Source organism: Nymphaea colorata, chromosome 8, assembly GCF_008831285.2.
Source record: "Nymphaea colorata isolate Beijing-Zhang1983 chromosome 8, ASM883128v2, whole genome shotgun sequence".
Taxonomy (NCBI): domain Eukaryota; kingdom Viridiplantae; phylum Streptophyta; class Magnoliopsida; order Nymphaeales; family Nymphaeaceae; genus Nymphaea; species Nymphaea colorata.
This window is the reverse complement of record NC_045145.1, coordinates 17,300,095-17,312,252: the sequence shown is the minus strand read 5'-3', so window position 1 is coordinate 17,312,252 and position 12,158 is coordinate 17,300,095. Positions and strand designations below refer to the sequence as shown.

Genomic DNA, 12,158 nt, shown 5'->3' with positions numbered 1-12,158 from the left:
TGAATGCACAGGGAGATCAAAGTACGTGGACTGAAGACTGAATGTCAAGGAGATAATTAGTGAGTGAGGATAAAGCGTCCACTTGGAGACGAAAAGCACCGACTGGGAGCGCGAAGGTTAGATGGGCACCACGCTTTTCCTCATCCCCGACCATATTCAAAACCAAGCCTTTTTACAGGTTCAGAACAGACAAATCCTTGATTGCCCTTTTCAGCAAACCTGAAATCAAATCCAAACTAGTTTAAAAGAACTTATTTTCGTACAAAAATCAATGGTTCAGTTCTTTTTAAACAAGTCTTTTTCATCCAAAGAAATGATGTACTCCCATACGCAACCATGCCATGTTTGCGGCATTGGAAAAAAACAGCATCATAATTGCTCTCAGAAGCCTTTCTGCTGTCCACTCAGGTCTACAGGTAAAAGACAAGGAGCTGATTTTGGTTTTTGTGTTCTTTCTTTTCCAAAGACAACAGTCTTGCAGATTCCTTGCTTGTTCTTGAGGACTCTGCCTTCCCCTGCTTTCTGCCTTCCCCCTTCTTTGGCCCGGGTGATGTGGGGAGGGGACAGTAGAGTGAAGGGGGTGTTTTTCTTTTCTGGGTTATGCAATTTCTCCGATTTCCAGCACACATTTGACTCTTGGCCATACCTCTCCCTCGTGAAAAGATCCCTGTATTGTCAACGTGGTGATAAGCCTCTGCGGTCTAAAGATAGCTGAGAAGTTAAATGACTAGGACACCCATCAACCATTGTCGCTAAGCCACCTCACTGGTGTAGTAGTCGCCTCTCCATCTCTCCCCCTCTCTTCACAGCTGGGGCTTGTCGCTTGCTATTTCGCAGCAAGACATGTGAACCGAAGTGTCTCCCTTTAATCGGTGGATTGGGCAGTGGAGATCAGGTCCTCTACTGTTGTACTTTGATTACACATGCAGTCCTTGGTTGGCGTAATGATCTTATTTATATGCTCACGAACTTCCTAACAGAGACTCCAGCACTTTTCCCTTCGCCATTTTTGATTTGTTAAATCCTTCTCTCACCATTATCACAAGAAACAAAAAGTGAAAGAAGAGCTGTGAAGAATGAAGACCCCTTAAATTGAAAACAACTTGGGAATTTAATATTCCAAGAATTGCTGACCTCATCAAGAAAAAAAGCTGAGACACGGGACAATGACTTCTCGATGTGTTTGTGGAACTGAAATGCTCTTCTTCTGCTTGAGCAACTTGGGAGAGTAATTGTGACCATATGCAGAAACATGGAGAGGCAGCAGCAGGGCAAGTGGCTGTCAGTGTTTGAGTCCCAGGAGAGCCATTCTCTTACACACGTCAAACCAACGTTCCCTTAGAGATAGATTTACAACGTAATAGAGATATTAAATCCACAATTTCTAAATCTTACAAAACCAGACCCTGGGCTTAAAACCCAGCAACTAAACGTCCCCTCGAGACTATTTGGAAAAAAAAAAAAGGAGGTGAAGGAAAGCGCTATCCAACTCATTTGCCGACAAAAACTCTACTCATTGTGAAAACAGCGGCTTGGATTCTTAAAAAGGAATATATTCTTTGGTTCTTGTACACGATGTACTCGAAGTCCCCAATGACTAGGCGCATGGCAATCGAGCCTCCAAATAAAAGGTGTACCCACCCAACAGGCATCACAAAAAGCAACAGGAAAACGTTCTGACAAGCGGGAAAGAGGGTAGCCACAAGTTCTACACAGAGCGATTCTTCGTTGGCAGGTCCAAAACATCCAAAAGAGCTCGGGATTTGTATAAACAAAAGCAAGTCACTCCCAAAATCACCTGCCATCCTCATCTCCAGCTCAGTAATGGGCTGCTTGTTTCCAGGAGAAAGACCTAACACAACGTCAAGGATGCCAGAAGATGAACCAATACGCACAACAATATAATAAAATAATTAATACTGCAGGTCCTCCATGGTACCCCAAGGAAGAATTTGCCAATAAGCACCGACCCTCAAAACTTGACAATTTAACTTCCTGTGATTACCGATAGATGCTTCTCACTATCTCTTTTTGTACACAGCCATACACATAGATGCACTTACCCATAACAGTTAACACTACTCAAACCAAATACATCAAAACCGTGAACGGGCTCACACGTCACGACTATTATGACGATACCATATAACACTCCTGCTAACGATTCAGTTTTCCTTGCTACGGCATACTGGCACCTCAGCACCAACCGGTCTCGTGCACATCACCAACACTGCATAGTAGAAATTCAGAAAGCCATACACCAGCATCCTCCAAGTTCCACCCAACCATGTGAATGGCGGAGATAGGCCGCATACCAGCGCACAGCACACCAAAGTCCCAGGACGACGTTGCCTTTGCTTCACCCCCTTGTCTTTGCCCTCTTCATCCCTAGGCTGTTATGGAAGGGAGACACAGATCCCGACATCTGAGAACTGTCATCTCTGAGCGTCCCGTTCAGGATAGCCAGCTCGCGGAGCTGCTGCTTCTTGAAGTAATCTTGAGACTCGTCCTGAAAGGGATTAACTATATTCACTCGGAGAGAGGAGTTAGGACAACGGAGTTAGCATAGGTGGTGAAACCTACCACGGGCTTCAGCAAGTCCTCAAGGATTTCACGTGCTTGCATAAGGCGAGCATCGATAATGTCAACCGGCAATTCAGCCTCTATAACTATGTGCAATGGTTCGTTCAAATGTTCATAACCTGGCTTCCCTCTCACCAATTCTTCCTGTCAAATTTGAAACCAAAACAATGAGATGACGGACTTACCATAGCTTCATCTTTCACACTCAGATAACAGCCCGCGAGATCCACAGATTAAAAAAAAAAATGTGCTTGCCCCCAGCACGATGAGCAAGCACTACAGGATGAAATGTTTATCACGATAGTAAATTTGTGAAGTGAACCACATAATTGGCCATATTGGAGCCATAAATTATCTTTCGTAAAAAACTCATATCATATGCACCTTTGGGAGCATATATGTATAAAAAGAAAATAGCACAACCGAGAGGGAATTGGCAAACCGAACTTAATATAGTGCTCCCTGTAGCTAACCAACTTAAGACCATTCCACAAGGAGCCCATAGGGCATTGAGATACCTAGACATTGTACTACCATACCAAGTACGAACAGGAAAGATGAAACCTTTTTCAACAACAAAATAAAATTAATTACCCGAGCTGGATCTTTAATGCTGCCACGACCCCTGATCAAAACTCGGCACTCTGTAGTGGCTTCCACACGCTTAAGAGAATTTCCCCTAGGGCCCAACAGGCGACCAACAAAGTTGTACTGCATCACGCACGTAATCATCAGAGAGAGAGAGAGGGAGAGACAGAGACAGAGAGAGAGAGAGACAAAGAGAGCTTACATTAGGAAATTTGTCCACAGGAATTTCTATCCTGAATGATTTCTTACAGAGAAGGCCTGATGGACCTCCTTGTGCACCAAGCCACCCATGGTTAGGTGATTGCATTAGTCCTCCAAGTCTCTGTGAAATGAATTTAAATTATGTACGGGATAGAAAAATAGAAAAAACAACTAAGTTGATCAGCAAATGAAGATAGCCCATAACATAGATAAAAGTAACAAAAACATCCAACAATTGCAACTGACCCAAGAAAAGGGGATGATAAATGCAGTCCAGCAAAAGATAAAGAAGTATATATGGTTAAGTGACCATAACCATGAAGCACAAAAATTGCAAGCACACGACATATGTTAGCCGTCTTCCCTCTTAAACTATTCAGTAACTACTGAACATGAACCACCAACGAAGCAAAAGCTCTTATGGAAAAGTCATTACAGAAACTCCCGTGCACATTCAAGCATAGGACGGAATTTCACCATAAATGGCCTAATCTACTTAAGTCTCAAAATGAACAGAACTTCAATTGGCCTCTTCAGAACAGCTCCTCACTCTGATATGGTGCTATCCCAACCATTGCAGCGGATGTCTAAGAGGCCAGTAGATTAGAAACACATTGAGGTTGCATTTATCAAATTAATTCTTTTTGCAGGAACGAGGGGGTTCATGCAGACCATAAATGTCAATGAGCTCGTCCTACAAGAGACCAGGTTGTCAGTTGTCACCATCCTCAAAGCAGAAGCAAGGAAATGTCAACAGCCCAAAAACTAGCTGCAATGTTGTTGTCTATGCACCTAGCAACAAAATTGGTACAGAAAAGCTTCAATTACCAGCCAAAATGGCTTTACATAGCCAGAAAGGAGTGCAACCGCATTAGAGGTTGGACTACTGCAACCCACAACCCCACCGAGTGGTACATATGATATTTGAGAACAACACAAGCTGCTGAAGTGGCAGGATGGGTGGGGGTTCCTTGGGGTTTTTTGAAAGGGATGCTCTTCTATTTTAGTGCTGAAAAAGCTCATTCTCTTTCTTACCAGAAAGATGGTTGTGGCAAATCAATCCCTGTCGAGTGATCCTTATGTTTTCATCAGCCTATGAACTGAATCCTCAGACTTGAGCAGTAGGTTTCAACTTGGTCAGCTGTCCTGATGAAGACTGAAATCCCAAGCAAACAGAAGCAACTGCAAGATATAACTGGTATTTTTGGAGAGCGCTGGAACATCAACTTCTAAAATCAAGGGGAGTAAGTGATGGAGACAAAAAGTACGGTTCAAGATGGCATTCTCCACGGAGAAATCAGTTGCGAGTGCTTTGACAGTCTCTTTTAAGGCTACAATTCATGATCCTGTTCAAGTAAGTTGCGAGTGCTTTTACAGTCCTTTTTAATACTACAATTCATGATCCTGTTCCTCCTTAAAATATTCTCCTATTGCCAACAACAAAGAGTGGAAGAGCAACTGTGAACCTGAATGATGATCTAGCCTGATACATGAGCTCACTTACCTCTCATTGATTGATAATTTGATAGAACATGAAAACCAACTTAAGCCTATTATTTTAGTCACAGAAGAAAATAGCTTGATTGATTAAACATATAACTATCCATTGATCCATCACTGGTTATTGGGCTCAGCTGCATCTCAAGATAACGTCACTTTATAGATATACAGAAAAATGTTAATGCTAGTAGTCAATCAGACACAACCATCTTAACATCTAGAACTCCTAACTAGTAGCGAACTCAAGTTAGCTCTAAAGTCTACATGTATGAAAGAAAAAAGGAGTTATGTTAATGGTTAGTATCCGTACTTCTGTTTGGAATGTTGTTGCCCATACATTCCTATCTGCTCCACCATTTGAAAACAATCCTCCAGAAGTCAGTGGACTAGCCTGTTCAATACCAGTCTGATCTAAAAATGATGCATTCCCCAACAGTGTAGTTACACGCAATATTTCTGTTTCACAATTTCAATTTCAATAACAAGAAGAGACAGCAGTTAGCATGTACTGAAGAATTAGCTGGCAAAGATGGATAAAGAAGGACATCATCATCCTGAATTATTGAGAAAAACAGGTAAAGAAAAAGTAAGTCATTCAAAGGTTAATCAGAAGTTCAAAACCATCTTTCTCTAAAAAAAAAATGAGGAAGAGAATTTTCCAGAGTAAGATATCCAAGCTAACTTTTATTTTTCCAAACATCAGTCAGATAAACATATAGTTGGAGACTTCAACCGAAAGTGCAGAGAAGAAACTTCTGCATATGTCAGTCACAAGTTACATTACATAAGCGTCATATGAGAATACAATACCCAGCAGATAATCCACTATTATAAAGAGCAAGAAAGTGAAACAACTGAGTTATTCTCAAAATCATTCAAACAAGTCTGAAGCATGATTATTGGGATCAGGATACTGCAAGCTCAAGCAATACCATGTTAACATAATGAAAGATAGTCTCGAAATGGTATAAGTTAATTGAGCCTGGAGTAAAAACAGATAAATACAAAAGCAGAACACAAAAGGTCTCACTCAAACGCCCAAACTAGACCTGTGATCATTTAATAAAAAACGATGAGCAAAAGAAAACACTTTCATGCAATATCTAAAATAATTTCCTATTGTTCTCCAATTGCAAGATAATTTCGGAGAATGAACATGCCAGACCTTGGAATTCATGACTTATCATCCAAATTCAAGCCCTTCACTGTTGCAGGGACAAGTCTAGACAGTTAAAAACTTAAAAGAATAAAATAAGGGAATATACAAGAAACAAGCACAACAACTAGACCAAAAAATTAACCAGCAATTGAGCAACTGCTGGTATGCATATAAACCACAGAGAAACCAGACTGTTCATAGCAAGTGACATGGGTCCCACATGCATGAAGCCTTTCAGCCATCTAATCTCACATGCTCTCTCTCTCTCTCTCTCTCTCTCCAGCCACACATGTGTGTAATTGGCATGTGCTCGATCCTGTGGACTTGCTATGTCATAAAGCATGTGATAACACTCTCCCATGTCTGCATGCCTTGTTCCTCATCAGCTGCTGTCATGGTCCAACTCTGTTTTTGGGATGAGGACGAAAGTGAATGGAGTCTTCCTTACCCTTCAAGCCTAGGATTGTAGAAAGAGGCACAACCCTTAGTAATTGTCGAAGGAGTGCTAATCTTGGTGCTAGAAGCAATGGACGTAGACACCTTGTATCCATGTAACATAGTTTACATTTTTGGTGTATGGTCATTAGATTTACACAAACACGCTCGTCACATGGGTGTAGGTATGGATTCAGACACAGGGAGAAGTATTTCAAAAAGTTAGGGTCCAGGAACATGGCTACACACACACACATATATATATAAGGAGTAATTGTGAAGAAACAGTAAAATATACTCACAAATTACAAAAGTTGTTCATTTTCATCTAGTATATATATTTTTTAAAAAAAGTAGCATAATTAGCACATCAAAATGAATCAAAACCACCATTATTCACATTTTACAACCACCAACACACTTGTAGACAATAAAAAACAAGTATATAAGAAAAAATATTTATACAACTATAGCTTCACTGAAAAAAAGTTAAAAAAGAATTATATTTATGAACTAACAAGGAATAGCCAAAACACCCTAAAAATTAAAATTATTGTCCCTTCCTAGGCAGAGCTAGACTTGGTCAACCTTGACTATGTCCACATTTGGACAAAACAGATATGGGTGTGTTGACCACACCTGCTACTCACATGACCGTCGGAGCCATGCCCAGAGCCAAGCCTGTATTCAACTGTGTTGACACCGGTCTGGCACTCAAGTGGAAAATTCCCCATGCATGCACAGTTGCAAACATGTCACAGACTGCATTCTACTTCCAGTTCGACATTATTGCAACTTTGACAATTTCATGTTTCAAAATAACATGAAAAACTTCACCAGAATCTTTTCTTGAGTCACAACAGAAGTCCATGTCGCCCCCATTCCCCCATGAGATCCACATGACTATAAGATAGATCTGGGTACGAAACTTGAAATGAGGGCAAAACTGAACTCATTCTTGAACTGGAATCCCCAAAAGACACGAAAATTTCCCTTTATTATTTCTTAAAAAGTGATAGTAAGACCTCAAGAAAAAAATCTCAATAACCTTTGAGTGAATTATGTAAGAACTAAGAAGTACTAATTACTAAGACAGTTTTCACATGAACAAACAAAAGGATATCCGTGTTTAACAAAAATATTAAACTATGAAGTGTGCATCAATAACCTCCTGATACTTTATTTTTCATGAACTTAGCAGACCCTAATATGCTACTGCTAAATTGCAAAAGACAATAGCATAATATAATACCAAAACATATCAACCCTGCCATGAAGTTTTACAGTTCTAACCCCAACAAAAAGCCGTGGCATTCTAGGGTTTAAGTCCTATGCTTTGTATTTAGAAACCAAACAGCAACACGTAAATTTAGCTTATTATAAAAGGAAAATCAACCAACATGTAGATTTTTAGCTGATTATATAAGGTATAATATATTCACCAACATGTAGATTTGGCTCGGTATTCATGCATCGCACCTTAAGCACAACATTAATGCGGGAGGCATCCAACTACTATCCATGTGATGGGACCATAAACCACAGATATTTCCATAGCAGCAATATTTTCAAAATATTACAACATCAAAACAACAAATCATTGTAAAACATCAGGAATTTTTTACTGGACAGACATTTATATTTCTTTTGTAAAATTTGAATGTGTTTTTATCTTCTAATAATTCTGCAGCTTTTATTTCTATTTATAATTTTATATTTTTATACAAAGGCCATTGACGAGATTGGTTCCTTTCTCATTTATTTTTTATATCCTTTAAAATCCAAACCTATTTTAAGTGCCAAGATTCTCTAGGATTTGTCCATAAAAAGACTTCCATTACCATCAGTTTTTGGTATTTCAAGAGATATCTGAAACTGACATTCCTGCGTATGGATGAGAATCCAAACTTCCAACCATATTGTGGCTTCCCATTTCAATACTAACTAGCAAGCAAGGAAACTAAAGTTCTTGAATCGATAATTCGTTGAGCCCAAATCATATCAAGCAAAGTCATGTTAAAGATAAGAATGAAGCTCGACATTTTGGACGTCCCTTATTTGTTACAAATTCTCAGACTTCAAAAGTACACAGATAAGTATGCGAATGATGATTCACAACAACCATGTCAGCATAGAGAACTCAAGAAACACCAAAACATAGAGAAGAAACATAGTGTCACTTAAGATCCAACAAGAAAGCAAGTGAAGTAATATGGTTTATGGACCCAATATCTCACCCTCATTCAAAAGCCTGTAGCTGTGGGAAAGAACTTGCATAAAGGGTATTATTTTTTCTCGCTCCGCCAGCAAATCAGAAAGGTATCTGCCAGCAGTTTGATGATCCATCAAATTAGCACAGGAGAAGACAGAACAACCATGGTTTTAGTAAACAGTTTTTTTTTTTTTTTTCCAGAATTCAGTGTTTCAAGAAGAAGACAAGAAAACTATAAAAGCTATACCACTACATGACATCCTAAGATTCTCAACGCATTTTCCTTTTTTTGACAACTGTGGATCAGACAAATCACGATAAGAGAAAACGATCATGATTAGACATAACAAGAATATTCCGAGACATTTCACCAGGAGAACCTCAAATTCTAAAGCTTCAAAATAAGAGCAGAAAAAAAGAGATAATATGCGGGCCATCCAGGTGATGACTCGCTTTCAACTTTCAAGTGCATAAGATAGCAGAGGTGGATCGGGCGAAACAGTTTCTCTTCGTTGGGGGACCTAAGATTACTTTTTTTGTTAAGAATCAATTTTTTGTTAAGAATCAATTGATCAAGAGGGCATTTTTCTTTTTTTTTTGGGTTTTGAAATTAAATATGTAACTCTATGAATTTCACAAAATCTACATTCACAAAATCCGACCGGTTACCTCCATACAGCACAAGGTAAACAGAATATTAAGATTCAATAAAAACGACCAGACGAATTCGCGAAGATTTTTTCTCCTTTTTTTCTGAGTCAGCTCTATAAGCAGAAGCAATGAAATTATAAAAGAAGAACGGGATACTCCAAAAAGCGTTAATAAAATTTACATATATAAAACAAGGCGGCTTTAAGGATTAAGATCTACTCCTGACAAGTAAAATCGGCATATCTTCCACCATCATGTCGGAGATAAAGAGTAGTCGTGAATGATCAATTAAGGAATTGATCTCCGATCTAGTGAGTCAAGTAAATTCAAGACTGTTTGTGGCATGAATCCACCAGAGAAAGATGACATACAATCGATGCCAAGAGAAACAGCAACCACACCAACCCGACCGACAGAAAAAGCTAGGCCTAGCACGAACATGAGGAACGAAGAGATAAGCTCTTGCCCCTCTTGAATCTACGAACTTGAACATGAGCAAAAAAACCCACGGAAAATGTCAACCAAAGAACAAGACGGAACAAGGATCCGTTCAAACGGGTTCCAGAAATCCGAGTACACGTGGATGCTAAGAAAAGAAAATTTTTGGAGAAAATCTAGGAGTCGGAATCATCCAGATCAGAATAAAGATCACTCATCCGATGCATCTGATCCGGAATCTCGGAGACACAGAGAGATAGAGAGAGAGGGGAAGGCGGCTCCCGTGACCGCATACCTGTCGTGCTCCACGAGAGCCGCGGCAGAGCGAATGCCGGAGATGTTAGGGGATTGAGGCGCCGTCGACGGCGACGGTGAGTAGGCCATATATCGACCACCCGAAGTGATCTCCATCCCTCTCCCCTCCTCCTCTCGCTCCCCGCCAGAAATTGTGGCGGTGCTCACTATTTCTCTCTCTCGTCGCCTCTACGCCACGACCGCACCTTAACATATATCATATCGTCCAGGAGAGAGAGTGAGAGATGGAGGCTCGCCACCTCCGTAAAATTTGAGTGTTCCATTCTGCTGCAACAATCGCGGCATCGGCCCCTCCACAAACGCCAAAATGCCATCACTGTCCCCGAACGAGATCCAAACCCCGGGGAAGACGACTCATGCCGAAAGGCATGTTAGGATCCAGATCAAGGTCCATACCCACAAAATGAAGCTCTGGAGTCTGGACTCGGATCACAACGATTGCCTTCACTGTAACAAATCCAGATCTCCAGGGTTTGGATCTAAATGGATCCGAATACATCGCTTTCTTCACGGAGATGATGAATTTGGTAGGGGATGAGACCGTCATTAGGAGATTTGTTTTAAACTATTCAGTGCCCCTCCCGCGACCCACCTAAGTGAGCTGAATATCAAATTGTTTATAACCCTCATCATACGGCTTGAAGAGCTACTAATAACGTTGATCAAGTGACATATACGTTAATTTGCAGTTATTTTAAGCAAGTAAATTTTATGAACTTAAAAGGTTGGGGATATTACTTGGACTGTAACAGAGTTAGAAATTTCTAGTTAAGAAGTACTCTTAATGCATAATTTTTTTTTTAAAAAGGGAATCCATATGTAAATAACGAAATAGTCATGAGGTATCAATAAAATAATATTTGAATTAGACAAATGGCCACCCAACACAAGCCCATCTGTGTGAGATTTGGCGTACTCAAAAGTGGTGAATTGAAGCTCGTTTGGCTTGGTCCCGAGACCTACCTACTGGTCCTCTTTCAAGGTGTTGTAAAGGGTTCAACATGGGACTGTTAGCAGCTGTAAAAATCTTGTGATGAGTTAGAAATGACCAGTAAAATTATAGTTTCAAAATTTGGGAAGGGTTAAAATATCATTTTTTAAAATTTTTATATAAGATAAATAAAATATTTAAAATTTCTTTTGCCTAAAATTACAAAAAAATGCAATGACAGGGTAGTTTTAATATGTCTGATGCAAGATGTTGTTGGCTACTTGAAAGCAAAAAAAAAAAAAAAAAAAAAAAAAAAAAACTAAATAAGAGTGTCCAACAGCAGCATTAGCAATAGTTTATAGTGTTCTTAGTAATAGAATTTTAACTTTTGCTTGTCTAACAACATTCACCATCAGCATCCTATATAAATATATATATTAAGATAAATAGATAGAAAGAGACCCTCTTTTCCCTTGTTCTTAAGGTCCAAGATTGTTTTAGGATCTGGGTGAATGTATGGTACATTGGTTAATTGAAGTATTTTAATTGTTAAAATTTGTAATATAGAAGAGTAGCGTCCATGAAAATTGAACAGACAACCGAACTCTCACCGGCCCGTGCACCTGAGAGAAAATTTTTTATGAACAACTGAATTGCTAAAATCTGATAAATATCAAGTTTTTTTGAAGATAATATTTAAATTGTGAATGTTCAAATAACATAACGTTTTTACAAAAAAACATAAACAAATAATTTGTTAGTTAAGTACATAGAAATAAGTAGGTGTCTAAAAGCGTCGTGTTACATAGGGAAACGTAAAAGCCTTTTAATAGATCATGATAAGATGGCAATATCTTCGAAAATATTACAATATCAGGATATGGCCGGATATGGGTCGGGACCACAACCATATCAGCTAGGATCTGCCAGACCCAGGACAGACCAGATTCCATGTCCGGTCGCTTGGCTGTACATCCACGGTCTCGCCGGATCGGGTTTATCAGATTGCTGACGCTAATCCAAATCCTATTGCGCAGGCTTTGCAAAGAAAATATGTTACGGGTCTCTGGCATTCAATTCCAAATCCGAGTCATGATTTGGATTTGGGTTTATTATTCCCTAAGTTTCACTTGCAAAAGCTTGTT

General features: G+C 39.5%; 1 protein-coding gene across 2 annotated transcripts; it reads right to left on the bottom strand.

Annotated features, from left to right (window-relative positions):
• Nucleotides 1-1,888: 1,888 nt before the first annotated feature.
• LOC116258541 (KH domain-containing protein At5g56140-like) lies at nt 1,889-10,298 on the bottom strand. 2 transcript variants are annotated; one of them, XM_031635720.2, is made up of 7 exons: nt 10,063-10,298; nt 8,704-8,789; nt 5,183-5,328; nt 3,374-3,493; nt 3,178-3,294; nt 2,584-2,727; nt 1,889-2,496 (listed from the first exon to the last, which is right to left on the bottom strand). In XM_031635720.2, the coding sequence occupies exons 1-7, from the start codon at nt 10,176-10,178 to the stop codon at nt 2,455-2,457; spliced, it is 771 nt and encodes a 256-aa protein (XP_031491580.1). In that variant the 5' UTR covers nt 10,179-10,298; the 3' UTR covers nt 1,889-2,454. The 2 variants fall into 2 exon arrangements, with proteins under 2 accessions (XP_031491580.1, XP_031491579.1); XM_031635719.2 differs by having other exon boundaries at nt 1,889-2,509; nt 10,063-10,295.
• Between the last annotated feature and the right edge of the window lie 1,860 nt (nt 10,299-12,158).